Consider the following 27937-nt stretch of genomic DNA (forward strand, 5'->3'; position numbering starts at 1 on the left):
AGGCCAAAAGGGGACAATCCTAATTCCGGACCTTCCCGTCTGCCGTCTAGACTACAGCTGCAGCGCGGGCCAGAGACCTAACAGCGAGGTCGGCCAGCCAAACACCACCAGCCAGTCGCATCCACCCAGCGCCCCGCCGAGAAAATGGGGCTTCCCATTGGACCAACGTGAGGGCGTGGAGAGCTCCCGATTGGTTTAGAGGAGGGGCGGGAGAAAGGCGTGCCCTGACGTCATGCCCGCCCCCAACGTATCCCTATTGTTCCGGATTGTGGGAGGGAGGGGAAGACAGAGAGGAAGAAAATAAACAGTAACCGCTTTTACCGGCCTGTGCAAGCCCCCTGACGGAGCTGGGGTTCCCTCCCACCAACCGAACGAGCTCCGCCCTCACGCTCCGCCTGCGCCGGGGGATCAGCTGACCGCGGGCAGGCGCAGTCACGTGGCTGGGGCGCGCCCGCCCGTTGTGGCCATGGCGGCCGCAGGTTCCAGCGTGGTGAGGCGAGTGGAAGAGCTCGGGGACCTGGCTCAGGCCCACATACAGCAGCTTAGCGAAGCTGCCGGCGAAGATGGTGAGGGAGCGGAGGAGACGGGGGCGGGCGGGCTGGCGGTCTTTCAAAGCTGGCACTCTACGCCAGTAGGGGCTTGGAGGCTTCGGCCTGTGGTGCGTATAGCGCCCAGACCAGAGCTACCCGAGGTGTTGCGCTTCTGACCCTCGCTGCAGGGTAGGTTGTCCACCCCCAGGAACTCACGTTGCCCTATGCCAAGGCATTTGCGTCGAAACTGCGTTTTTCATGACCTATGAAAACCTCTTACATCTCCGTCAAATCCGTGCTGCTCTTCTTCATCTTGAGAGCAACTGGGAAAAGGTTAAAATCTGGATAAAAGTACAAAAGTTTAAATGAGTGGTTGAAGCTGACTGATAGTACACAAATAAGTAATGGTTGTTTTGGGTGCAGTAAAGACAGGTAGGCATGCATAACAGTTACACTTTTTCATTGCTGCGTTATAAATTTCCATCTCCTGTTTTGGATTCTAAACCCAACTGTAAATAGTATTCTGCCGCAGAGCTTTACACTGGTATAGTTTGGATGATTCTTCCATATACATCACCTCAATTCTCACGAGGGCTCTGTTAGTGTTAGAACACTTGTTTGGAAATGTCTAAGTGGTTTCCTTAGGACAGACTGGCTTAGAGAACTACCTGGACTTTTACTTTTTATTATTTATTTATTTATTTACTTCGACTTTTAGTTTTAAGTCCAATTCTGTTTTATTACATTTCAGCTTCCTATTATTTTTGAGTTTTGAGCCTTTACTACAGATAGGTTTTTAAATTCTTGTGGACTGACTCATTGTCATCAGACTTAAGGAAAATAGTAGTGGAACATTTTGCCAGATGATTGATTGTTGGTGAATTTATTGAGTAGGGTCCACAATGAAATGGCTCAAGTTCCAGTGAAGATTATTTGCTGGATTATCTTTTCTTAGGAGTATGTTCTTCAAAACCCACAGATCACCCTGAAGATTTCTTTTTCAATGTGTGGTAAGCAAATACCAGGATTCATGAGAATAGTTTATGGACTGTAGTGGCTATTACCTGGAAGTGTATCCGGGTTACCTTACATTACATTACAGTGATCTCCACCCCACCCCAGCTCCATTTAAACCAGTCTAGAGAGATCGAACAGTGTTTTTTATTCATTTATCACTGAACCCGAAAGCCCTTCTCGTTTTCCCATGGAAGAGTTCTTTTATCCAGATTAGAATGAGGGGTGGAAGTAAAAGTAAAGTGCTACATATTTTTGTTGGGAGACTTTATTCATTTTTATTAAAGATTTTATTTTTAAGTAATCTCTACACACAACATGGGGCTCGAACCTACAACCGTAAGATCAAGAGTTGCATGCTCTACCAGCTGAGCTAGCCAGGCGCTCCTTGTTGGAAGACTTTAAAGTTGTGAAAATTTACTAAAATTAAAATGATAGTGATCCATGTTATGAGCTGTTAATCAGTATTAATAGCAAGATTTTCTTATTTTATGAAGTTTAATTAAAACATGGTTTCATGTTTGAACTGAACTTGGCATTCTTTTTTTTTTTTTAAGATTTTATTTGAGAGTGAGAAAGCAAGAGACAGAGCAAGAGCGGAGGGGGAGTGGCAGAGGGAGAGGGAGAAGCAGAGATCATGACCTGGGCAGAAGGCGGATGCTTAACTGACTGAGCCACCCAGGTGCCCCTGAACTTGGCATTCTTTTTCACACAACAAAAATAATATTCACTCAAAATGTGCCCTTTAATGTAGCAACTATGTATTTATATTAGGTTATAGGGATTGATTAGTTCCTATTTTCTACTTCAGATTAGATCAGATGCAGCCACATATTCCAAGAATGCTCTGTTTATTACTAAGTCAGTTTTTGTTTATTTCTCATTGTACAAACACAATGTGTTTACTATATGGAAGTATGCCATGAGAGGGACTTTTTTCAGGATTATGTAAGAATCACTTGTCTTTGCCTTGCCAATCATTTCTTTGACTGAATGGTTCCAGTAAAAGTATTGCATTTTATAAGTTTGCTAAAATGTGAGCTGTAACCCCCTCCCCTGTACTTACAAGTTTATGTGAGCTACTCCTTCAGCAATGGTTTACTGAATTCACTGCAAGTCTTTACATTTAAAATAATCTTGCAATTTAAAGAAGAAAATATCAACTCAGTTTCTAAAGCACATAAGGAGTGCCATATTCCATACAATTTCACTTCACAGTAGAATATTTTTTTCTGGGTTGTATAGATGCTACTTCAGGGCTGAGGAGAGATGGGAGGGCAGTTCAGGTGAATAGTGGACTTTAAAAGCAATCAGTCTGGTTTAGATACAGATTAGGCCTTCCCTAGGAAAACTTAAGGTCATAGTATGATTACCAGCAGACATAACTAAAGCTGGCGGTGCCTTTACTTCAACAGTGAACAGCTTATCTGTTTGTGTAAGTGCTAAAGCTGGATCAGATGGGCCTGCACCAAGTATTACATTTTCTGTCCATTGGCTAGTGTTGGAAAGGGTATATATTTTCAGAAGGGAAGCACAGAGGGGCAAACTCAAGGACTTTGGTGTCTAAATTTGACATGAGATGGTGCAGAAGGGTAGATAGATAGCACCTTGGTATGGACACTTTGTAGGTTATGGAGGAAAAATCCATAAGAAAAAGTGAAACCATAGAAGCAAAGGGAATATGACATTATAGAAAGGGGAGAAATTAGACAATGTAGAGGGGAGGGAGGGTGAATTGTTTTTAGAGGACATATTAGAATACTCAGTTCCTTCTTTGAAGGAATTAGGTAATTCCATTTCTAGGTTTTTAAAGGAATAAAATATGCAGGTGGGGATGCCTGGGTGGCTCAGTCGTTAAGCGTCTGCCTTCGGCTCAGGTCATGATCCCAGGGTCCTGAGATCGAGTCCCACATCGGGCTCCTTGCTCAGTGAGGAGCCTGCTTCTCCCTCTCCCTCTGCTGCTCCCCCTGCTTGTGCTCTCTCTCTCTCTCTCTCTCTCTGACAAATAAATAAAAATCTTAAAAAAAAAAAAGTGCAGGTGGATTGTAATTGTAACAGCTACTTACATACATAAATACATAAGCACAGGATAAAGTTATAATTGCTCAGAGCTTACATTTTATGAGGCATTTGATTTAATCATGTTTTAGAAAATACATTTATGGAATTATAAGTTCAGTGGAAGACCTTTCTGTAGATTTATGTGTATTTGTACTATTCCAATAAAAGTTTTAAATTTATTACTTAAACATTGCGTATGAACATCATAAAAGCAGCATTATGAAAATGAAAATACAAATTGCATTTATGAAATGATAGCTGGACCTAGGAAGTTCATTCTAGCTTTTCAGAATAAATTACCATGATAAATTTGTTAAGAAGTATTAGGCATTATGACATACTTCATGTTTTACAAAAGATATTACTACCATGCTGCTTCTTCAATGCTGTAACATAATATTTCAGATACACCATTTTTGTTTAACACTTTGAAACTATATGAAATAATCTTCACATTTTTATCTCTTACAGATCACTTTTTAATTCGGGCCTCTGCAGCTCTAGAAAAATTGAAACTTCTGTGTGGAGAAGACAAAGAATGTTCAAATCCATCAAATCTTCTAGAACTTTATACACAGGTACTGAAACAGATGTGGTTTCTGACATGTTATGGAGAAGATTGCTTATATAAGATGACTGACTCTAAAGTTTAGGTGTAGCGAAACCAGTTTATTCTCTATTTAAAGTGTTTGATTTTGGGGCACCTGGTTGACTCAGTAGAGTATGCAACTCTTCATCTCGGGGTTGTAAGTTAGAGCACCAGGTTGGGTGTAGAGATTACTTAAAAACAAAAACTTTAAAATAAAAATAAAGTGTTTAATTTTCATCAAAAAAACCTGTGTATATAAAACATGGAGACTTGAAACTTTGAGGCAATATACAGAAAAGTAAGATTTATTATCTAATGTGTTAAGGAAAAAATCTTGGGGATAACAGAACTGCTTCCCTTTATATAGAATTAAGCAAAACACTAATATATGTAATTTCCAAGTTCTTGAAGGTTATTAAGAGGGAATGAAGGTCTCTGTGAAGTCCCTGATTGTTTTTTTTCCCCTGAAATTCATCTTTTCTTGGGATTCTCAACACGACTCTCCTGCTATTGTCATGTAGGTCTATAAGACTTTTCTGTGTCCCCACCCCCATTTTTAACTTTCCTTTCAAATTCAGGTCACTGTATGGACAAGACCTGTTTTCTTGATTTTTCTCAAACACTGCTGAGGCAAGATGACATTAAGAAACATAATTTCATTACGTAACTAACATTGCTATAGCACTTTATAGTTGACAGAGTGCTTCATATGCCCTTACATGATTGTGAAAGTATAATAAGATGAAGTGGTTGTAGAAACTAAACTTAGGTAAGCTTCCAGAGTACAATGTATAACACTTAGGTGCCTGGCACTCTGCTTTCTGTTAGGAAATACATAAAGCTGGGTTCTGCCTTCAGATATGGTTGAATGATATCTGTAACAACTTGTACTCACAAACCCTGAAGGGCCCGCTGTTACTTGGCAGAGCTTTGCCTGGCTTTCTTTCCCTTTGGAAGACTCTGTGCTTGTTCCATGTCTTTCACATGGGAGAGTTCTAAACATTCTATATATATATATTTATATATAAATATATAAATATATATTTAGTAGGCTCCATGCCCAACATGGGGCTTTAAACTCACGACCCTGAGATCAAGAGTCACATGCTCTACTGACTGAGCCAGCTAGGTGCCCCTAAACATTTTAATTTATTTCTAAAGATAAGATGAAAAACCTAGAGATACAGATTTAAATTCCCCAGGCCTCCTTGGACCCTAATTTTGGTTCTGAATCAACAGGTAATTCTCCATAGGATAATGATCTTGCCCTTCCTGGCATAGGCCTTCCACACAAGAACACTTAGCACTTAAGTAACCCTATATGCTAGTTAGTTATATGCTTTACATATGTTAATTCATTTTATCCTCAAAGCAAGGAACTTTGAAAAGCCATTTCTTCATTTTTACCACTAAAAGAAAATTGACTTGTCCTTGGTTAGTTAGGTGATTTAGTGGTAGACCTCAGTTTCCTTAGTCTTAGTTCAATAAATTAAAAAAAGAGAAAGGGTTGGGTAGTTTTTAGGTACTTGAACAGAGCATCTTATATTTAGGAATGCTGGGGATTTAGTGTTTAAATTACATAATGTTGGTGATATGCTGCCTTTATTGGGTGGCAGGATACATATCCTCCAAATGCTGGTTCTGCGTTTGAGGAAACAAATCCTTTGAAGATTCAATATATAAAACTAGAGGTATTGACCTTAAATTGATGTAGCAAGCATTTAGAAAATGTTCAAGAAGTATATATGTGTAAATTGCAAAGGACATAAAAATTATATTTTTCATAATTATATGTGATTAGCTTATCTAAAGTCTCCATTTTATTTACTTACCTTTTTGGGAGAAGCAAGATCATTAATTCAATATTTTAGTAAAATACCTATGAAGTTCCCTATGAAGTCCATCTCAGATTATATTTTTCTATATATTTACAGATTCTATACATATACAGATTATACTTTTCTAGACATTTTTCCTACTTTTCAAATTTAAATACTGTGCTGGAAGATTTAACTGTCTAAAAAAGCATCTATATATGTAAAGTTAAACTGTAAGAATTATTCATGTTTTTATGGATACTCTTTTTTTTTTTCCTTTTACTTCAGGCTATTTTGGACATGACATATTTTGAGGAGAACAAACTAGTAGATGAAGATTTTCCTGAAGACTCTTCACAGAAAGTAAAAGAGCTGATCAGTTTTCTTTCAGAACCAGTAATTTTAGTTAAAGAAAATAATATGCATCCAAAAGTAAGTTTTGCACTCCTATAAATTATAATGAAATGGTGCTGATTCTTGCTGTATTGCTCTTCAGAGTCTGTAATTTTTCCTCTGGAATGTGTCTTTGTCTCTGTTTTAAATTAAGATTAAATGAAGAATATATGAGAGTTTAACACTTTAGAACAACATCATAACTAAAATATTACATATATGTTTCAGAATGTTTGCAGATGGAATTGTGTTGGAATTAATGGTGCCTGATCATTTTCTAAACACATTATTTACTGTTTCTGTTCCCTTTACTTTTGCAGGTACTGTTTTCTTGAAGGTCCCTAGTGATCTAATTACCACATCTCTTTTGTCCTTTTTACAGTTCTCATCCCCCTGGACATTTGCTGCCTTCCTTCCCATTGATCACCTCATCCCTCTGAGGTCTTGCATGCTCCTCTTCATGTCTCAGAGCCTTGCTCTTGCTCTTTCCCAGGCATCTCCCTTCTCTCCCATCCTGGAAAGATAGGCCCTTGCCAAGGATATCTTCTTAATCCTCTGATCCTCTGTTCTGTCTTTGCTTCATAACTTGTTCACATGCTTTTTACTGTCCTCTCTGTTTAGATGATTCCAAGATTTTTATTTCTAGATCTGGCTACTCTTTCAAGCAAATAATTCTTCAACTGCTGGCTCTCTTTACTTAGGTTTTTTTTTTCTCTGTGTGTTTATCAGGGGATGCTAACTGTGGAAACACATAATCTCAAGTTTTAGATGGTACAACACAGTAAAAATTTGATTGATTGATTTTTTTTAGAGGGATAGAGAATGAAATCACAAAGGCCTCATTTTAGAAAGCTTAACTCAGCGTCTGCCTTTGGCTCAGGTCGTGATCCCGGGGTCCTGGGATCAAGTTCAGAAGGAACCTGCTTCTCCCTCTCCCTGCCAGTGCCCCTGCTTATACTCTCTCTCTGTCAAATAAATAAATAAAATCTTAAAAAAAAAAAAAGGAAGCTTAACTCAGGAAGCAGCTTTTTTTTTTTTTTTTTAAGATTTTATTTATTTATTTGACAGAGAAAAATACAGCGAGAGAGGGAACACAAGCAGGGGGTGCGGAGAGGGAGAAGCAGGCCTCCTGCGGAACAGGGAGCCCGATGCGGGGCTCGATCCCAGGACCCTGGGATCATGACCTAAGCTGAAGGCAGACGCTTAACGACTGAGCCACCCAGGCGCCCCAGCAGCATTTTTTTTTAAGATTTTATTTATTTATTTGAGAGACAGAGTGCTTGCGTGCATGAGGGAGCTAGAGTGGGGGGGAGGGGCAGAGGAAGAGGGACAAGCAGGTTCCCCACTGAGCAGGGAGCCTAATGCAGGGCTCCCTCCCAGGGCCCTGGGATCATGACCTGAGCCGAAGGCAGACATTTAATGGACTGAGCCACCCAGGGGCTGCTAAAAGTTTGATTTATTAAAACCGTTTTTATATATATCTTCATTATTTTAGTCTAGCAATAGTACAAATAAGTGTGATCTTGTTTCAAGTAACATTTCTGAAAAGTTATCCTTTTTTTAAAATTATTTTTTTATTGAAGTATTGTTGACATACAATGTCACATTAGTTTCAAGTGTACAAGATAGTGATTCAACAACTCTGTATGTTATGCTATGCTTATAAGTGTAGCTACATCTTACAAGGTTGTTACAATACCATTGTACCTTTTTTTCCCCTGTGACTTAACTGATTCCATAACTGGAAGCCTGTACTCACATTCACCCATTTTGCCCATCCCTCTGGCAACCATCAGTTTGTTCTCTGTATTTATGAGTCTGATTCTGCTTTTTGTTTATTCATTTGTTCTTTAGATTTCACATGTAAGTGAAATCATATGGTATTTGTCTTTCTCTGTGTGACTTATTTCACTTAGCATGATACTGTCTAAGTCTATCCATGTTGTCACAAATGGCAAGATTTCATTCTTTTTTATGGCTGAATAATAATCCTTTGTATATATACACCACATCTTTACCCACTTATTTATTGATGGACATTTGGGTTGCTTCCATATCTTGGCTATGGTAAATAATGCTGCAATAAACATAGGGGTGCATGTATTGTTTCAAATTAGTCTTTGTTTTGGGTAAATACCCACTAGTGGAATTATGCACTAGTGGATCCACTACTGGATCATATGGTACTTCTATTTTTAATTTTTTGAGGAACCTCCAAATTGTTTTCTACAGTGGCTGCACCAATTTACATTCCTACCTACAGTGTATGATGGTTCCTTTTTCTCCAAATCCTTACTAACACTTGTTATTTCTTGTCTTTTTGATTCTAGCCATTCTGACAGGTGCAAGGTGATATCTCGTTGTTTTGCTTTGCATTTCCCTGATGCTTAGTGATGTTGAGCATCTTTTCAAATGTTCTTTGGCCATCTCTTTGTCATGTTTTGAAAAGTATCTATTCAGGTCCTCTGTTCACTTTTTGATTGTATTATTTGGGGTTTTTTGGTGTTAAGTTGTAGAAGTTCTTTATGTGTTTTGGATATTAACCCCTTATCAGATATATCATTTGCACATACCTTCTCCCATTCAGTAGGTTGCATTTTCATTTTGGTGATGGTTTCCTTTGCTGTGCAGAAGCTTTTTATTTTGGTGTAATCTCTGTAGTTTATCTTTGCTTTTGTTTCCCTTGCCTCAGGAGACATACCTGGAAAAGTGTTGCTAAGACCAATATCAAAGAAATTACTGCCTATGTTTTCTTCTAGGAGTTTTATGGTTTCAGGTCTTACATTTAGATCTTTAATCCATTTTGAGTTTATTTTTGTTTATGGTGTAAGAAAGTAGTCCATTTGCATTCTTTTGCATGTAGCTGTCCAGTTTTCCCACACCACTTATCGAATGAAAAGTTATCTTTTTAATCAGATTATGAAAAACTTATATTTTAGATATATTAGAATCGGCTACTAAAATACTGAAACATTATTTTCTAAAAAATTGTAAATTGGAGTAGTTATTTTAATTTTCATGTAGCAATAGATTTCTATACTTCTGATTCAAAGTAAGGCATTCATGTGTAAGCTAAGTAAAGGGCAAATTTTGTGAAATGAAAGTGTTTTGAATTGCTCAATATTTTGAAATTAATTTTGATTTTTACAGATGCAAGGTTTCTTTTTTTAGCTATGTCTTTGTTGTTTCAGCCCTGCGATTTGCTTGGGGATGAACTCCTAGAATGTCTCTCTTGGAGACGGGGAGCCCTACTCTATATGTATTGTCATTCTCTGACCAAAAGGAGAGAGTGGCTCACAAGAAAATCCAGTTTGCTTAAAAAGGTAAAAGGGCATTCCTTATACATTTTTGATCATTGACATTTATAGGTTTAAAAAGCTGTCCTTGATGTAGTAAGAAAAGTAGTGGAGTCAACAGTCTGGGTTTACATTCCAGCTCTTTTACTTGCTAGCTATGTATTCTTAAACAAATTGGAATTATTGTGAAGATTAAATAAGATAACATGTGAAAGCCTTTGTAAACTGGTAAATTCTATGCTTTTTTTAAGTTTTGAATTTTTATTTTTTAAAATACAAGCTAGACAGTCTTTATTAATTTCTAAGCATATTTTTGGCCTGAAGAGAACAAACTTGGTTGTGAGCCTGTCTGTCTCTGTCAGCAGATCACTCATAAAGACCATCATGACCCTGCTGCTAGAACATTGTAGCCCTCTGATTCATCTTGACTCTGTAAATTAGTAAATCTTAGTGTTAAGTATCACTAAGGAGTCTAACTTGAGTTGATTGTACACATGGTTTATGTGGGCCTGAAGTTAGAGGTCACACTTGATATAAAAGCTTGATCATACTATTTCTAAATTGTAGTAAGTGCATACATATTTTAATAAATTGTTATTGAACTCATCTTTATTATCTTTATCCTTTTCTTCCTCTGATAACATTTTTGACAAGTATATTACTGAATTGTGTTCCTGGTTAATTTTTTCCCCCCATACGTTTTTGCTAATTGGAGCATTTGGAAGGTTACATTTATAAAAGTTTTGGGGGTAGTGGGTCCTTCTACCATTGTTTATAATAACCATAAGATATATCTACACATTAGCCAATTTTCTCTTGAGTAAAGAATGGGGAAAAAATTAACATTTGAAGTTTCTACAGTTCTGTATGTAATATTTGCAATTCTTTGGCTTTGACTTTCATTTAGTACCTTATTGATGGAATCAGTTACTTGCTACAGATGCTAAATTATCGGTGTCCTCTCCAGTTAAATGAAGGAGTTTCTTTCCAAGATTTAGACACAGCTAAATTACTGAGTGAAGGTAATGTGATCTCTTTTTGAAGTTTTCTGTTTTAAAGATTTTTTAAAAAAATTAAGTTTATTAGACGTAACTCTGATTTAAATGAATTTCAAGTTATATACCAAAAAATAATAAAAGGGCTTTTAAAAAATTTAAATGTCTTCTCATGTAACCCAGAAAAATACTGCTAATCTCTTTATAGCAATTCTGGGAGAATTATATATCATGTTGCTCTTTCACATAAAAACGGTCTGGAGCTGGTTATGGTGGCTCCAAGGCATCATCAGGTTCCTACATTTTTCCTCCATCCTCTTCAGAACTACAGCCTACAGCCTCAGAGGGAGGCACTTTATATAGACTAGCATGTAAACAGCACTTCCTAGGGTTGTGCAGCATGAATCCCCATTGAGGATACTGCATTCTCAGTGTCTTAGAATGCTTTTGGAGCTCCTGTCATCTCACCTACGTTTCAGTCTATAGGAATGGCAAAAGGATGTTTCTTTCAGCCAAGTCTAAAAGAGCAACCTTCTTAGAAGTTTCTGACACTAAAAATTCCACCTACATTTCACTGGCAAGAATTTAACTTCATACAGGTACAAGGGAACTTGGGATGTACAGGATAGCCCTTTACCTGATACATTGCCATCCCAAATAAAATTGTCTCTTAATAAGAAAGAAGGGAAGAACGAGTATCGGGTGGCAACTGTTAGTTCTTGTCATAAATATCTGTGCACTTAAAAATGTTAGGAACTGGGGGCGCCTGGGTGGCTCAGTCGTTAAGCGTCTGCCTTTGGCTCAGGTCATGATCCCAGAGTCCTGGGATCGAGCCCCACATTGGGCTCCCTGCTCAGCGGGAAGCCTGCTTCTCTCCCTGCTTGTGTTCCCACTCTCACTGTCTCTTTCTGTCAAATAAATAAATAAATAATCTTAAAAAAAAAAAAAATGTTAGGAACTGGATGAATATAGAGCATCATTTGGGGTTTAGATTGAGGTGTGGGAGGGAAGAACCACTTATTTTTACCATCTTTTTGTAAGTGGAGGAACTGAGGTCCTGATAAGCCAGATGACCTGTTAAAGGTCACATACCTGGCAAGTGACCTTCGATTGTATGCGTAAACTTTCTTTAATACTTCATCTGAAAATTTGAAATTATACTTCATCTGAAATCAAATATGGAGAAGAAGAAGAAAACTTAGGGAAGATTCTGTGGTTTAATTTTATAAGTATTTTAATTATTTTTCTTTGTCAGCTTCTGTAGACTTTTCCATTTTATTTGAAAACATTGCTTAGAAAAAACAGCATGATTTAAGTGTCATTAACAGGTGACTGACTACTGAAAGTTACTACTTTCAGTTAATTCAGGCAAGTAGCTTGTCCTAAAAATTGTGAATACCAAGTGCCATTCCAGTGGGCCTGATATTTTGACAAACATGGAGTATTTTGACTTATTTGTAGGAAGTATTTATTTCAAATAACTAATAAAGTGATTAGCTGCATTGAGAATGGCCTTTCTAAAATCTCACCCACCCACATGGATTGATACAAAAGAAAAAGCAGGGATGGGCACCAAAGCCTATTTAGAACCAAAGATAGTAGGAAGATCAGCAATTTCCCTTGTTCTCCTATTTCTAGTCATAGGGTAGATACTTTTATGGCCTGGAATTTTCTCTAGGATATTTGTGGTATTGGTGTCTTCTCTTAAATCATAATTTGATTGCACTAGCCCCTAGCTTCCACTACTTCTTCCAACAGGACAATCAAAAGGGACAGATCTTCTTTCCAAGAAAAAAGAACACATCTGCTCCCTAGCACTTTGGCCACAGGGCTAGATCCTCTTCTGGTGTTAGTTTCTTGTTCTCATCTAAAGCAGTTTGCTCTTCCCTACTTCTTCTCTCTCAAGATGTAGATTAGAAGCCCGCAAGCCTATTTTTCATAGGCTGAATTCCTCCTGAGACCCCATTAGAGAGGGGGAAGCATAATTCTGAATTATCCTTAATATTAATTTAAAAAGTTCTATATGAATTATCAAAATATTTTTGTGGCCAGATATTAATGATAATTTACCCAACTTTAGGTAAAACTCAAAGCAGTGTATACTTAGTATGATTGTTTTTCTTTTTCCAAGGTGAGAATCATTTTGTCGTTCTCTGAACATTACTTATATGCCATTACATTTTCAGCTTTTAATAATTACCAAATAATGTCTTCAGTAAGCCTCTTTATGTCATTTCTGAGCCTCATTCTTCTGTGGGCCCTTATAGAAATAGCCTTGTCAGAATAATCCTGGACTCAAGTGGGTTAAATCAAAGTACTATTGAGCTTTGCACACCCTTGGTTTATGACCTTTTTTATACCATTGAGGACCTCCCCTGCTGCCTTCTCAGCAGCATTTTGGCTCATAGCTTAACCCAGGACCTGGATTCTAGATCCCCGAAAGGAGCAGCTCTGAACTAGCATCACTAATTGCCTAGGTAGCTTGTTAAAAATTAACAGATTTCCGTGTACCACCTGCAGGGGTCAGTTCGATATATGGAGTCTGGGAATCTGTTTTTAATAAGCTCCCATATTATGATGCAGCCAGATTTTAGAGTCACTGTTCCTAGTGGATATCAATCTGGCCAATTTTTTTTTTTTTTTTTTTTTTTTTTCCTGTGGATGTCCTCTTTCTGCCCTCATTCTCACTTCATGGGTTATTCTCCCCCTTCCTACCTGCACCCCCCATTATCACATATGTTTCACCAAGTGCACTGACTTGCATAGTGCAGAGTGGAATATTTTATTGAAAACTATGCAGACCATTAAGAGAAAGAATATCAAGGAAAGTTCATAGCAGCAAAAAGACTATATAGCTAGAGAGTAGTAGAATCCTCCGGGAAGTTGAAAGGGAGAAGGTGCCTAATTTACATTGTTCATCTCTTCTGTTGATACTTAATTGCAGTAGTTTAGCATAGTCTGGATCAGCAGCATCAACCTAAGTGCTAGGACTTCGTGAAAAATGCAGATTCACAGACTCAACCCCATACTCGAATCTGAATGTCTAGAGTTGGGGGTGCAGCAATCAACATGTTACTGTGTCCAGGTAATCCTAAAGTAGGCTCAAGTTTGAGAACCACACTTTAGCATATAGCCATTCATTCTCTCGTAACATTTTCCCACAGGATATCTGTGTCCCCTGTTCAGCAGTCACTCCTTGTTAATATAAAGACCGAGGCTTAGACTTGGGCACAAGTTGGATCCCAGATGTCCCCTAGGCAAACACTCCTCTCACCCTTCCCAAGTGGCTTCACTTTGTGGGACATATTTCTGCTCCTCCCAAAGCTCCAGCCTGCTTAAAAGTTCATCCTTCTCTCCATTTCTGTTTCTATCTTTTTATTCCCCTCCACCATTCTTTTTAGGAATAACTAGACAGGGTATAGGATCACAAAAATGAAAAGGATATGCATTCAACAAAATGCCATATCTAATACAAAATATAATTCTGAGTAACATCTAATGCTGTAACCAGCTTCTCTGAGGTTTATGATTTTTTAACTAAAATAGTGAAAAATTATATTTATTAATATTTATATATTATGTTTATAACAATACTTTATACTTATATATGTACATAACACTTTTATAATACATATATAATGTTTTATTCATAGAAAGCATAATTCATGTAGCGTAGCCTATCATTTGCATGAATGCTGGCCTCAGATTCTGCTCTTAAGTGACTTTTTTATTGATGGTTTAATGAGTCATCTCTCCTGTAAAACCTGTTCTTTCTCTTGGTGGTACTAGAACCTGAATTTGAGGTGAAGTGAAGGACATACTGTAGGGACAAATTCTGAGACTATATAAAAAGCTTGCAGTAGATTCAAGACAATGGAAACTATGATAGATTTGAAAGTTGGATTTTTCTTTTATTTGTATATCTAATACCATCATAGTCATTTCTGATGAGCCATATTAAGTGAGCAGCTGAGATTATGATACTCATTGATTTGAGGTAAACTTTTCTAATCATACATTAAAATAAATCATTTATTTGTATTCTAGTGGGTTCAAGAAGTTAAATAATCATGTATCTTAATAGCATTTTATGGTTTCTAAAACTCTTACATATTTTTATTTATGTATTCCTTAAGACAACTTCATAGAATAAGAGGTTGTATGGAATGCTCATTTTTCAGATTTGCAAACCTAGGCTCAAAGTTGCCCAAAATCATAGTCAATAATTTATACCCAGATCTTTTGATTCTAGGTCTGTATGTCTGTCTACCAAATTAATATATTTAGTGTGCCATAAATATTTAATTATATAATTACTTTATTTCATAACAAGAATGCTTTTAACTCTTGATGACAATCCTACATTGTATTCCTTCTTTTCTGGGAATATAAAGCATCTTGGTTATAATTTAACATCTTTCATAATTTAGAATTATATGGCCTCCTCGGGTCATATTTATGTATGATAATTTCTGTAGACTCTTGTAGAAATACAGGAGGTGTAGAATACTGGAACTGTATCACTGATCCTAGAATATACCCCAAAATAAAAGTTGGGTTCATGAGATTCAAGGAGTCTCTGAATACTCTAAAATTGTATGGAGAATTTGAGGTGTATATTCCGGGAGAGGTTCCATTGATTATATTAGCATCTCAAAGAGGTCCTAAAGAGAATCGCAAAAAAGTTAAGAACACAGTGGCCTAAATAATTATTAAAAAAAAATTCTCTGACAGTACTCTTTTTTGGGGGGGATGAGGGTGATGGACCTCTTTTATAGGTAAAATAGAGATAGAAATGCCAGTTACATGAAGAATGTATTAGTGATGATTCGGCTTTTCTAGTATAACTGTTAAGTGAGAAGGAAAAATGCTTAATGACATAAAAGGAATTTATTAGAGTTTAAATAGCCAGGTTTTCTTTTTAAACATTTAAATTCTAATTTCTCAACCTAAATGATTTTCCCAGGAATATTTAGTGACATTCATTTGCTGGCTATGATGTACAGTGGAGAAATGTGTTACTGGGGATTGAAGCATTGTGCAGATCAACAGCCAGAAAATCATGAAGTGGATTCTGGTGTTTCTGGAGCAAGCTACACAACACAAAAAGAACCCTTGGATTTCCGAGAAGTAGGAGAAAAAATTTTGAAAAAGTATGTATCTGTGTGTGAAGGACCCCTGAAAGAACAAGAATGGAATACAACAAATGCAAAACAAATTTTAAACTTCTTTCAGCATCACACTAACCAGTAAGTTCATCTGTTCCTTTTCAAACAGGAAAACAAAACAACCCGTGAAATGGAAAAGTTCCAGAAAAGAAGACATATTGACACTGTTTAAGAATGTTACACTACATAAAGATATCCAGCCTGGTTACCTATTTTAATGCCATCGCCATTTTACATTATATGTTTTTAAATCTATGAAAGAACGATTCTTTAATTTCTAAGATGGCATGTATGTTATTCTAACTCAGCCTGAACTGCAGATATTCTATAACTAATACTAAGTAGGAATCGAGTTTAGCTTTACAAGTTTTTTTTTTTTAATTAGTAGGTTTTTTTTATTGTGACATAAAATTGACCATTTTAAATATCTTTAGGTTATTTTTAAATCTATCTTGAAGTTTACTGTGCTTCAGAGATTAAAATCAAGTCACCTTATTGCTTTAGATATATGCTAAGGATCTAAAAATTGGCAAAGTAAAAAATTACAACTAGTATTCAGACTCCATTTCCAGAATAAGATAATGAAAGATGCCACAAAAGAAATGTTTCATTTTTGTTTTACCATTACTCATGGTAAAACATTTATAATTTTTATGCTTTTGGGCATTTTATAAAAATTTTCAAGTGATTTTCCTATTTTGTTTAAAAAACAAATGGTTTATCAAATGAAACCAAGTTAGGTTAGTCCATCATTAGCTCATATGTGTTTAGCGTGCACCTTTTCATATGTATTGAAATTTTAATATTTTTGTCTTTAATAGTAGAGATGAGTGATAAAGGCCAGAGAACCTGACTTGCTATCTTGCTTACAGTATTTCTGTCTACCTCGGCTCCTGTTGTCATGTTGGGATGATCTAATAACTTGCTGATAATCTTGACTTCTGCACCAGTGACTTCATCACATTCCAGGAACTTACTCCCATGGCTACACCTTGAATGAATATCACCATCTTGAGTTTCTCTTTCTGAAATCTTAAATTTCAGTAATTGATGACAATTCACATCTTTCCAGCTTTTCACTTCCTCATTTTTACTAATTTTTCTTTCTCCTTTATTTCTGTTCTATCTCTTTAGCTTCTTCACAGCGCTCTTCTCTTGACTGTTCCTTTCTCTCCTAAACCATCAGCCCCTTTCAGATTTTCTTCCTTCCCTATCCAGCCTCAGCCTTATATGGGACACCAGATGAAGTGTTCTCCACAGTCCCTTCAAGTCCATTGTCCCATTGTCTTTCAGTCTAACCATTCTGCAAGTATCAGCATTGAATTAATCCTGTCACCCACCTTTTCTGGAATGCTGCATTCCATGTGAAGTACATGCAGCCCTTCAGAGTGTAATCCCTGTAAGTATCTCAGCTTCAACTTTAGGAGAGCCCTCAATATAAGCCTTTTGTTTGTTTCTGGTGTCGCTCCTCTCCTTTTTCCATGGTGGCTAATCTAAACCTCTCACTTTCCTCATGAGGTCCTCTGTCCCCTCCCCTAGCATATGGCTCTTGGTTCTATCTTACAGAGAATTGAGACTATGAGGACTTAAACTTCTATTTCCCAGCTTTGCCCTACTCATTTTCCCCATTTTTTACTTTATTTTATTTTATTATGTTAATCACCATACATCATTAGTTTTTGATGTAGTGTTCCATGATTCATTGTTTGCATATAACACCCAGTGCTACATTCAGTTCGTGACCTCTTTAATACCCATCACCAGGGTAACCCATCCCCTCACCCCCTCCCCTCCAGAACCCTCAGTTTGTTTCTGAGAGTCCATAGTCTGTCATGGTTCGTCTCCCCTTCCGATTGCCCCCCCTTCATTTTTCCCTTCCTACTATCTTCTTTTTTTTTTTAATCACATGATGTATTATTTGCTTCAGAGTTACAGATCTGTGATTCAACAGTCTTGCACAATTCACAGCGCTCACCATAGCACATACCCTCCCCAGTGTCTATCACCCAGCCACCCCGTCCCTCCCACCCCCCACCACTTCAGCAACCCTCAGTTTGTTTCCTGAGATTAAGAATTCCTCATATCAGTGAGATCATATGATACATGTCTTTCTCTGATTGACTTATTTCTCAGCATAATACCATCCAGTTCCATCCAAGTCATTGCAAATGGCAAGGTTTCATTCCTTTTGATGGCTGCATAACATTCCATTGTATATATACACCACATCTTTTTTTATCCATTCATCTGTTGATGGACAGCTTGGCTCTTTCCATAGTTTGGCTATTGTGGACATTGCTGCTATAAACATCGGGGTGCACATTTTCCCCATTTTTAGAACGAAAGAGGTTGCCTGTTGAAAGCCAGTCTCTGCCTATCCTCATTTCCCCTGGGGCTTCTTTTTTTTTCTGCCTACCCTTTAGGTGTTATTCTTCCCTGGAGGTCTATCCTTCTCTTTATCCTCTTCTCCCCCTTTTCCTTTCTTCTTTCTTTCTCTCTCTCTCTCTTTTTATTTACTCTTAGGTGATGTCATTCATAGCCATGGCTGCTTCTGACACCTATAATGTTAAGCTGACTTCTAGCCTTGCAACTTGAATCCCAGCTTCTGCTCTCTGAGCCTTCTTTCTAACTGCCTATTAAATGTCTTCACTTAGATAATTTTAGTACTTTTAAATTCAATATGTCCAAATAACTAACCCTTATCTTTCATCTAAAATCTTTTTTTGGTTCATGTTTTGGTTGTTTTGATCTTTCACAGTGCAGGGCAACAAAGAGTGCCATAATCTAGTTTCTGTCTACCTTCCCTGTTTTACCTCTGCAATGCATCCTATGTAATCATGTTCTAGTCTAGTGTTCCTCAAACATTACAAACCCAGGCTCCTTTTTGATAAACATTCTGATAGAGCCTCTTGGTATAAGGAAAATCTCTCCCTATCTCTCCCCCTGTCTCCTTGCTTAACCTTACACAACTAAGATTTTTATTTAACATAGCTTTTTAACAAGTTTTACTATAAACATACCTTTTGTGCTTTCTAAGTATAAAGATTTAAATCATTTTTAGTATGGTTTTAGAACCACAGACTGCCCTCCCCCACCCCTTTTGGAGCATCATGATCAGTTAGTACTTTGGTTCCTTTCCTGACATGCTATGTGTTTTTTCCCCTCAGTAGTCTTTGAAGATCTCATTACTTCTGCCCTTCTTTGTGGCCAAGTGAATACCTACTTATTCTTTGGGACTCAGCTCCAGTGACACTGTATCCCTAAGGCTTTTTCCGGCCCTTTCCACTCAAAGTTAGATGTTCCTTTGCTTCTGCTCCCTTAATCTTCCCTCTCATGTTATCAAACAGGTAACACTGCTTTATGGTTCTTTATGAGTTGGTGAACTCCATATTTAAAAAAAAATTTATCTTTATACATTGTGCTTAATAAATAATAAGCCCTTAGTAATTTTTTTTTTTAAATTTTAATAAGAGACATGGTTCTTAAGTGCAGAACTCTGCACAAAAGGGTTGCTGCTATTGGATTCCAAACTGCCATGCCCTCTATACCAGTGGTAGACAAGGCAAATAAGGAATTACTCCTCAGAGGAGTTAAGTATTATATAGATTTGGAACCTGAGAAAACCATAACTTTCTCTTCAGAAATGGGAACTTCCGTTTTGCCTTCATGACCCTTGTGAACTACTTGGGTCCCTCACTGTTTGGTATAGTTCTGAGGGTGCTACTGGGTGCTTTTTGTACTTTTCCATCCCCCACACAATTGGAGAGTAATTTGTAGACCATAACAGTTATAATGATCTTTACTCTGGTGTATTACAAAACATGGAACAACAGATTTTTTTTATGTATGTGTTAAAGCCTATGTAAATTCTATTTCATTTAGAATGAAGTGTCTTCAAGATAACAAATACTCTACATAAGGAAAGCAGTATAATTCCCTCATTAACAATTATTATGTGCCTACTACATGCCAGGCTTCATCTTAGGCATTGATGATGTAGCTTTGTACACTTGATCTTAGCCAAAAGGCCGAGAAGCGATGATAAAGCTTTGTAAAACACCATTTTTTGGAGTTTATATTCTAGTGAAGGAAGTTACCACATTTAAAAAAAATAAATTTATAGTGTATTAAGTGGTTAGCACTATAAAGAATAAAGCAGGGTAAAGTGCTTGTTATAATCTGGAAAGTAGTGCTATTTTATTTATGGCGGTTGGGCAGGCATTAGTGTTTTCAAATTTTATCCATTTGGTTAAATGCCTTGCACATTCAGTACATTCATGAAGTTTCTTTCTTATGGAAGTTCTGATACAGAATTAAGGAATGAGTCATTACTTAAGACCTTTTTACTTTGATTACATTTCAGGTCTTTTCTGCAGTGTGGGCTTTACTCATGAGTGAGTGATAACCTAAAGGCCTTGCTGTGTTTATTACACTGGGGGTTTCTCTACATTGAGTTCTTCAGTGGTTACGAAAACTTAAACTCTGTTAAAGGATTTTTTCATAATTCTTACATTTGTGTGGTTCTTTCCCAATGCGATTTTTTCTTTTTTTTTTTTAATGTTAAGTAGGCTTTGAAACTTAAAGGCCTATCTGCTTTGTGGCATTTATAGGGTTTCTGGCTACTGTGAATTGTGTGATGTTGATTAAGGTGTAAATCATGACAAGACTTTCCCTCATTCCTTTGCATACAGTAGAGTGAGGTGAGAGTTATGGCTAAAACCCTGCAATAAAATTACATTCCAACTTTTACACTCCCACTGTGGATTCTATGATGTTCCTTAATGTGAGAACTGTGTCTGATGGTATTCTCAGATTTACTTTAATGGCATTTTTAAAAACCCACAACTGGATGACATCCTAGTTTTGGATTGCTTGTCACTTTTCTCTTGCCATCTTCCAGGGCTCCATTTCTGATTCTAATAAGAATACCTTATCTGCAACAGAATCCAGGATTCTAGTTCTCTAGTGTCACTTCTTGTATTATTTTTAACACAGTATGAGATAATATGTTATTGGAAGTATTATATTAAAATACATTTAATGTATCCACAATTAAAGTATGTGTTATGTATTCATCCTGGTGTTCTTTACTGTTTTTCCTTTTCCTACTTCTAGTGAAGATTTCCAAGTAAAATGTTTTGGAGCATATAAAATTTTTTTTTTTTTAATAAAACTATAATCCCATATTTGTATCTTGTTCATTTTCTTTTATATCTGAGTGTTGTATCAGAATGAAAACCTTAATTGTCTCAGTTTACTACTGACATCTGAATATTATTTCTTATGGTTCTAATAACTTTCAGACAGGGTAGTATAGTGGTTAGGAATATGGGCTCTGGAACCAGAGATCTGAGGTTGAATACTAACCCTGTCATTTTCCTAGCTGTGTGACTCCACATAAATTATTTAACCTTTCTGTACCTTAATATCCTATTATTTAACAAAGGAATAATAGTAGTACCTACCTCACAGGTTATTGACGATTAAATGAATTAATGTTCAAACTGCTTAATTCAATTGAATTAATTCTTGGGATGCTTAGCACATCCTAAGAGCTCAAAAGAGTTATTATTTTCCTTAAGTCTAGTTCTTTATATCAGTTCATCATGCTGAAAAATATTACTCATCAGCCAGAATAATTGAGTGACAATGTGGATGTGTGTATTAGGTAGAGATGGTGATGGAACAAGACTGAGAAATTGGTAACTTGAATGAACTAGTGGATACCTGGGATTCTATTACATTATTAACTCTCCTATACATGTTAAAAATTTTCATAATAAAAAAATTATAACTCATACATTTATAAATGTTCACACTTCTTTGTAAAAGCTGAGAACCATTTCAGTACTTTATACTTGAATTGAAACACATTTTTTTCTTGTGCTATTTCTTTCTTGCTCCTAGAGAGGGAGAAGAAATGCCATATGGTTAATTCGTGATTCTTTTTCTTGTCTGAACAGCCTCACAGAAGTAAGCTTCAGTTGGATTAGTTACTGGCCATTAGCAACAGCATGCAAGAAAAATAACGAAACTTTAAATTCAGATCTCATGGAACCTCAGTGTCAGGCTTTATTGGATTTCTGTTATTTGACCTTTAGATCCCCAGATACTTATGAAGTATAGATTCAAGCCAGTAAGTACTGTGTTCACTATTAAGCATTAAGCACTCTGCTTAATATATATGAAGGGACAGTGTGTATGAGATGTGTATGTATATTATGTTAAATATAATTATGTATTTATATGCATACACACAACTTACATATATGTTCCCTGTAGCCTATCATGATCCTTATAGACAGTAATAGCTTTATGAAGCTTTATGAAGTTGCTGATCCTTTAGTCTTGAAGACTAAAAATGGGGGATTAATTTTTCAACAGGTGATTTGGGTTATCTGTGAGAGACTGTTTTGACTAAGTCAACTAAACTAAAGAGGGACTAAATGAGATAATAAAACTATGGACAGAGGTTGAGTGTGAAATTTAGAATTTCCATACTTAATATCTTCACAAAAAGAAAGGATAATTGCAGGTTCTGGATATTGTAAGCAACTACTGGTTGACAATGAGTTTAAACCAGATTATGTAGAGATCTATTATGTCCATTCTCAAGAATGGAATTTTAAAGCCACTGGATTATTTTGAATGTATTTTTCTTGTTGCATGGTATAACCAATAATGCTGTCTTGCTCTTTATTGAATAATCCTAGAGACTTAAAATTTTATAATCTTAGAATGAAATATTCCTTTAAGGAACAAAGCTCTAGTTTTTGAGCAGAGTATTCTTTGGATTATATTGAGGTAATCTATTTGAAAATGAATGACACATAGTACTAAATAAGTATTTGTGTCCGTCTTACCAGTAGAGACTATACCCAGTTCAAAATAATAGGTTACCTTTGTTGAAAAGAAAACTACAGGCCCCAAATGGAATCACTTATTTTAAGGGCCTCACTTCAACAAACCTAAGACTTCATACCTAACCTAACTGCAGTTTCAGCCCTCTCAGGAAAGTAACTTTTTTTTTTTTTAAAGTAGGCTCCATGCCCAGCATGGAGCCCAACCCCAAGACCTTGAGATCAAGACCTGAGCTGAAATCAAGTCCCAGGCTTAGTCAACCTACCCACCCAGGCACCCCAAGAAAGTACCCTTCAACATGGAATTCCTGGTTAGGCACAAGGAAATTTACTGATAGACCTCTCCCATTCCCCTTAGGAGGATGACTTTGTTTACAATAGTGTACTTTTTGCCAGTAATTTCCTTTTTCCCCATCCCTTTCTGCCTTTAAAGATTTAATTTTTTAAAAGAAATATCTACACCCAATGTGGGGCTGAACTTAAAACCCTGAGATCAAAAGTCTCATGCTCCACCAACTGAATCAGCCAAGTGCCCCCATTTTCTGCCTTTATTTTCAATTTTTAAAAAAGATTTATTTATTTGGGGGAGGGTGTGCGGCAGGGGGAGAAGGAGAAAGAAACCCAAGCGGACTCTACTCTCACACTGATCCTGAGTTCAGGACCCTGTGATCACAACCTCCGCCCAAGGCAGGAATAGGAACCTTAACCCATTGCGCTACCCAGGTGACCCTCTACCTTTAAAAATCTTTCTTGTCCTGCAGCTCAATGGAGCTCCTTTTCATTTGCGAGACGGATGCTTCCAGATTTATGAATTGCTTAATAAAGCCAATTTGATCTTTTACATTACTCAATTTTTTGTTTTTAAATATCTTTTAATGTGGGCTATAGCATAGTTTCTGAAAGCCTTTCAAAATAAGGCTGGACAAAGTGAGTAAAATGGATAACTGTTCCGACAGATTAATAAACTAGCAGGATTTCAGCAGTACCATATCTGGTTTCTCCTCTTATTCTAGCCCTATTTTGCTGCCCTTTTATGGGATGCCTGCGTTCGGGAATTTTTAAATGTACCTAAAATTATAGAGAGAATATAGACTCCTGACCTTGGCATGAGGTCCTTCGTGATTGGGCCCCTGGCCACCTCCCTGGTCCATTTTTGCTAATTCCCAAGAAAACAAACAGTAAATCGGAGACTAAAAACAATCAAAAAACTGCACACCCAGCACAGCGGTGCTGAGAAAGGAAGCAACTGGCTATTAAGCCTAAGGTAGCGGAAGAGGGCCAGCTACCGAATAAGTAGGGGCCACCCGGGCCCAGACGAAGTGGAAATGGGTCCCAGACAGAACGACTTTGGAGACGTAACGAAATTTTAAAGGGGCGAGAGATTTCACGTGAGCGGGTGAGGTTCGCGGGGTCGAGGCCTGAAGTGAACGGGGCAGTTTCTTGGCGGGAGCTTCAAGCTCGGTTGCAGACAACACACGTGATTGGGCCACCTCTCCGCTCCCTTCCCGGTCCCGAGGCTGTGCGCGGGGAGACGTGGAAGGAGAGAGGCGCGGGGCGGGAGGCGCAGAGCGGGGAGCGCGCGTGACGCTGCGGCGCGTCACGTGAGGCGCCGGCGGCCATGGCGGGAAGCGAGCCCCTCAGCCGAGGCAGCTCCCCTCAGGCGCACCACAGCGACTGGAGCCGGCTAGAGGCCGCCATCCTCAGCGGCTGGAGGAACTTCTGGCAGTCGGTGGGCAAAGAGAGGGCAGCGCCGAGGGCCTCTCAAGAGGAGGCGGAGGAGGAGGCTAGTACCCTGACGCGGCTGCCGGTGAGTGGCGGCCACCGGCTGCGGAGGACCGAGGGGCCGCGCTGGGAGGGGCACCCCGCACCGGCGGCCTCTGAGGGTCTCAGCGCGCCCAGTCTGTGTCTGCCGCAGTCCTGCGGCCATCCGGGCAGTGTCGTCACCTGGGAACACAGCTGACCAGAAGCGCCGAGGCGTTGACCTTTAGTGCTCGCAGACGGACCGAAAGTCGCAGCGAGACGCACCGTCAGGGGCGCCCTGGTAACCGGCCAGGTCACCCTCAGGTCTTCTACCCGCCCCAAAACAAGTTTTGGCCCTAGAACACCCCGAACGTCAGGTTAAGGAAATGAGACCGTTGCAGACTTTCTGGTTAGGCTGGGAAAGCCTTCAGCGACCGTGTGCTCAGCGCCTTTCATCTCAGGTTCGATGTACCAGGACACTGCGAGGAAATCATGGCTATTCTCTGAGTGCGTATTTCAAGTCACAAAACTCACACTTAACTGACAATGACTAAGAAGTGCCTCAAGTTACAACAGGCCACAAGAATTGTGCACATCATTTATTGTTAAACTTTTCAGGCAGATGGGAGAGAGGAGAAATTCTTAGAAATTATACAGATTCTGTATCGCCGCTGGACTGTTGACACCTCCCTCTGACGTCCATCAGAAATTAAAAACTGCAGGCTTAGAATGTTCTTCCAAGGTTCTTCCTTTTGGAGAAGTTCTTTGAAATACAGATTTTATGGAGAAACTCAGATGGCAGATTTACTCTTTGATTAGAACTAATGACAAAATCAGAAATGATTTGATAAAGGTTTTATTTTGAAGACTAGATTGTTTCCTTAAGTGATTTGTTAAGATATATGTTGTGGCAAAATACATGAGGAGAAATTAAAGGACCTGGTTGTTTGGCTTGAAAAATACCAGAACAATGACTGGTCTTTCATGACTGTTTCAGTGTGTCAACAAATTAAATGTTCAGATATGTTTCTCTTCTGATGGCGGGAAAATAACTTAAGAATTATAGATTCAATTATTAAAAATACTGTTACATTGACCTTTGGTTATCTATAATAATTCTTTATTAATTTTGTAATTCCTCATGGTATAATTATTAAAAAGATGGACTGTCCAGTTGACCTTTGGATTCCTAGTATAATAAAATATTTGTTTGTAATTTATTAACAGAAAACAAGTTTTAAGATAAGTTTTTCATCCCTTTTACCTATTTGTTGTTTCTATTTCAGATTGACGTACAGCTATATATTTTGTCATTTCTTTCACCTCATGATCTGTGTCAGTTGGGAAGTACAAGCCATTATTGGAATGAAACTGTACGAGATCCAATTTTGTGGAGATATTTTCTGCTGCGGGATCTTCCTTCTTGGTCTTCTGTTGACTGGAAGTCTCTTCCAGATCTAGAAATCTTAAAAAAACCTGTATCTGAGGTTACTGATGGTGCATTTTTTGACTACATGGCAGTGTAAGTATCTAGTTTTATGAATTAAAAAGAAGATACTAAATTTGACTGTATTACAAGTCAATAGTTTGAATTAGTCTTGGCTCCGCCACTAATTCATTTCTTGGAATTTGGTTGTGTTTGTAAAAGCTGGGGATTAACTTAAATTCCTTCATACGACCCTTTCAGTTTTCACATTTTGTTATTTACTTGTGGTGCCTGACTCTAGAGTATGTGAATAATTGTAGATAGTTCATATGCCAAGAAGTAAAACATTTCTTAAAACTTTCATCATCTTTAGAACACTTGTCATTTTGTTAAATAGCGAATACTTTTCCATATCCCAAAAAGGAATGATCAGTGATCAGAGACCAGTTCTTTAGCAGGGAGGAAAACCATTTTCAAGGTTCTGGGAAATGAGATTTTGTTACCACCCAAAAGCATTGACACTTTTAAATATCATGTAGCTGAGAGAATTAATGTTGTTGAGCAACTGTAGTGTATTGGATTCTATGAGGGATGCTTTATGTATGTTTACTTATTTAGCCATCACTGAATAAGAAAGTATTATTCTTGTGTTCTAGATGTGGAATTGAGGTTCAGAATGGTTATGGATTTGCCTAAAGTCATATAGCTTATAAGGGACTGTTCAGATTGGAACCCTGTCATGCCACCTTAAAAATATATAATGCCATTGGATCTGGATATAACCTACTTTATTGAGGGCCCCACATTTAAGGCATTGTAAATAAAATTTAAAAAATATTTACATTTTAGGTAAGAATTGTTTTACTCTGTTAGATTTAGTATCTAGATACAGGATTTTTTTTCATATTTTATTTGAGTTATTCAGATCTTTCCTTATTCTAATCTAAATGTCAAGTCTTGTGAGACTGCTTGATTAAAATGTGTGTGATATGTTATATATAATTTCAGTAAGTGCTGTTGTACTCTCACTTGCTGGTTGTTACTTCTACATTGTCCCACAAACAACCATAGCATCAAGTATATCATGCTGTGGAACCAACTTTTCCCCAGGAATAGAAGTAATCATAGTAACTACCATTTGTGATCATGTAAAGTATTTTTTTATTGAAGTATAATTAACATACAGTGTTCTATTAGTTTCAGATATACAGTATAATGATTGAACAATTCTATGCATTTCTCAATGCTAATCACGATAAGTGTAATCCCCTTTTATTTCACCCACTCCCCTACTAACCTCCCCTCTGCCAACCACCAGTTTTTTTTTTTGTCTTTTTTTTCTTTGTTCGTTGTTTTGTTTCTTAAATCATATAAATTAATTTCGGATCCTTCAACCCTGGGTTAATTGTTACTGCTCAAATAATGCAGATGAAAAAACGTAAGTTAATACTATAAGTGGCTCATATAAACAAAGTGGCCAGATCTACCTAGCCTCAAAGTTGATTTTTTTTTTCTTCTTGAATTATAAGTTTCGTAAATAAAGATCATTGTCTTGTTAGGTTAGTAATTGTCTTAACCACCTTGATTTAGTCAAAGGGCTTTAGGTTTTATTTTGATTTGGGTACTGTGTTTTAACTTTTGATAACGTGTAGAATTGGTAATTTAGAAATTTATAGCTATTGAAAGAAACTGTGTTTTTTTTTTCCACATGATTCTTAGTTTGCTAGGTTATCTATAAGGAACATTAGAGCCTCCCTGTATGTTTAACACTTATTAAACTGTTACACTGGAGGCTGTTAATAGGAGTACTTAAGAAATTTGGTTATATTGGTGGCCTTACTAATTTCTATCCTTTTTTTTTTTTTTTAATCTCTAGAGACATTTATGCTAACTATCCATATAGGTTAGTGCAATCTTGACACTATTAACATTTTAGACCAAGTGTTTAGACCCAACTGTCCTGCGCACTGTAGGATGTTTAGCAGCATTCTTAACCTCTGTCCACTAGATGCCAGTAGCACACCACGCACTGACCCCCAGTCATAATG

At 37.4% G+C, this 27937-nt stretch overlaps 2 protein-coding genes across 7 annotated transcripts in view; both read left to right on the top strand.

Annotated features, from left to right (window-relative positions):
• Positions 1-319: 319 nt before the first annotated feature.
• LOC118006363 (UPF0600 protein C5orf51) lies at positions 320-17552 on the top strand. Of its 2 annotated transcripts, XM_034998987.1 has the most exons (7): positions 320-566; positions 4077-4183; positions 6300-6443; positions 9596-9727; positions 10608-10722; positions 15662-15848; positions 15973-17552. In XM_034998987.1, exons 1-7 carry the CDS (start codon positions 467-469, stop codon positions 16079-16081), a joined length of 894 nt encoding a protein of 297 aa, XP_034854878.1. In that variant the 5' UTR covers positions 320-466; the 3' UTR covers positions 16082-17552. The 2 variants fall into 2 exon arrangements, with proteins under 2 accessions (XP_034854878.1, XP_034854879.1); XM_034998988.1 differs by having other exon boundaries at positions 322-566; positions 15662-17552.
• A 6573-nt stretch (positions 17553-24125) lies between these two features.
• LOC118006413 (F-box only protein 4) overlaps positions 24126-27937 on the top strand; it is a 382076-nt gene continuing 378264 nt past the window's right edge. For 2 of the 5 annotated variants that reach the window (XM_034999073.1, XM_034999071.1), the window contains exons 1-2: positions 24128-24530; positions 25750-25985. In XM_034999073.1, the coding sequence (XP_034854964.1) occupies positions 24342-24530; positions 25750-25985 (425 nt within the window). In that variant the 5' untranslated portion in view covers positions 24128-24341. Of the gene's footprint in view, positions 24531-25749; positions 25986-27937 lie in introns of all 5 variants that reach the window. The other 3 variants (XM_034999069.1, XM_034999074.1, XM_034999072.1) reach the window with 3 other exon arrangements.

Source organism: Mirounga leonina, unplaced genomic scaffold (assembly GCF_011800145.1).
Source record: "Mirounga leonina isolate KUSES-001 unplaced genomic scaffold, KU_Mleo_1.0 Mir_96, whole genome shotgun sequence".
NCBI lineage: Eukaryota > Metazoa > Chordata > Mammalia > Carnivora > Phocidae > Mirounga > Mirounga leonina.

Bases quoted from the DNA above. Each gene is read 5' to 3' on its own strand.
- LOC118006363 (XM_034998987.1), top strand. From the start codon at position 467: ATGGCGGCCGCAGGTTCCAGCGTGGTGAGGCGAGTGGAAGAGCTCGGG. The intron at 10,723-15,661 runs GTAATGTGATCT...TGATTTTCCCAG, and splicing joins AGCTAAATTACTGAGTGAAG to GAATATTTAGTGACATTCAT. The intron at 15,849-15,972 runs GTATGTATCTGT...CTTTTCAAACAG, and splicing joins GGAGAAAAAATTTTGAAAAA to GAAAACAAAACAACCCGTGA.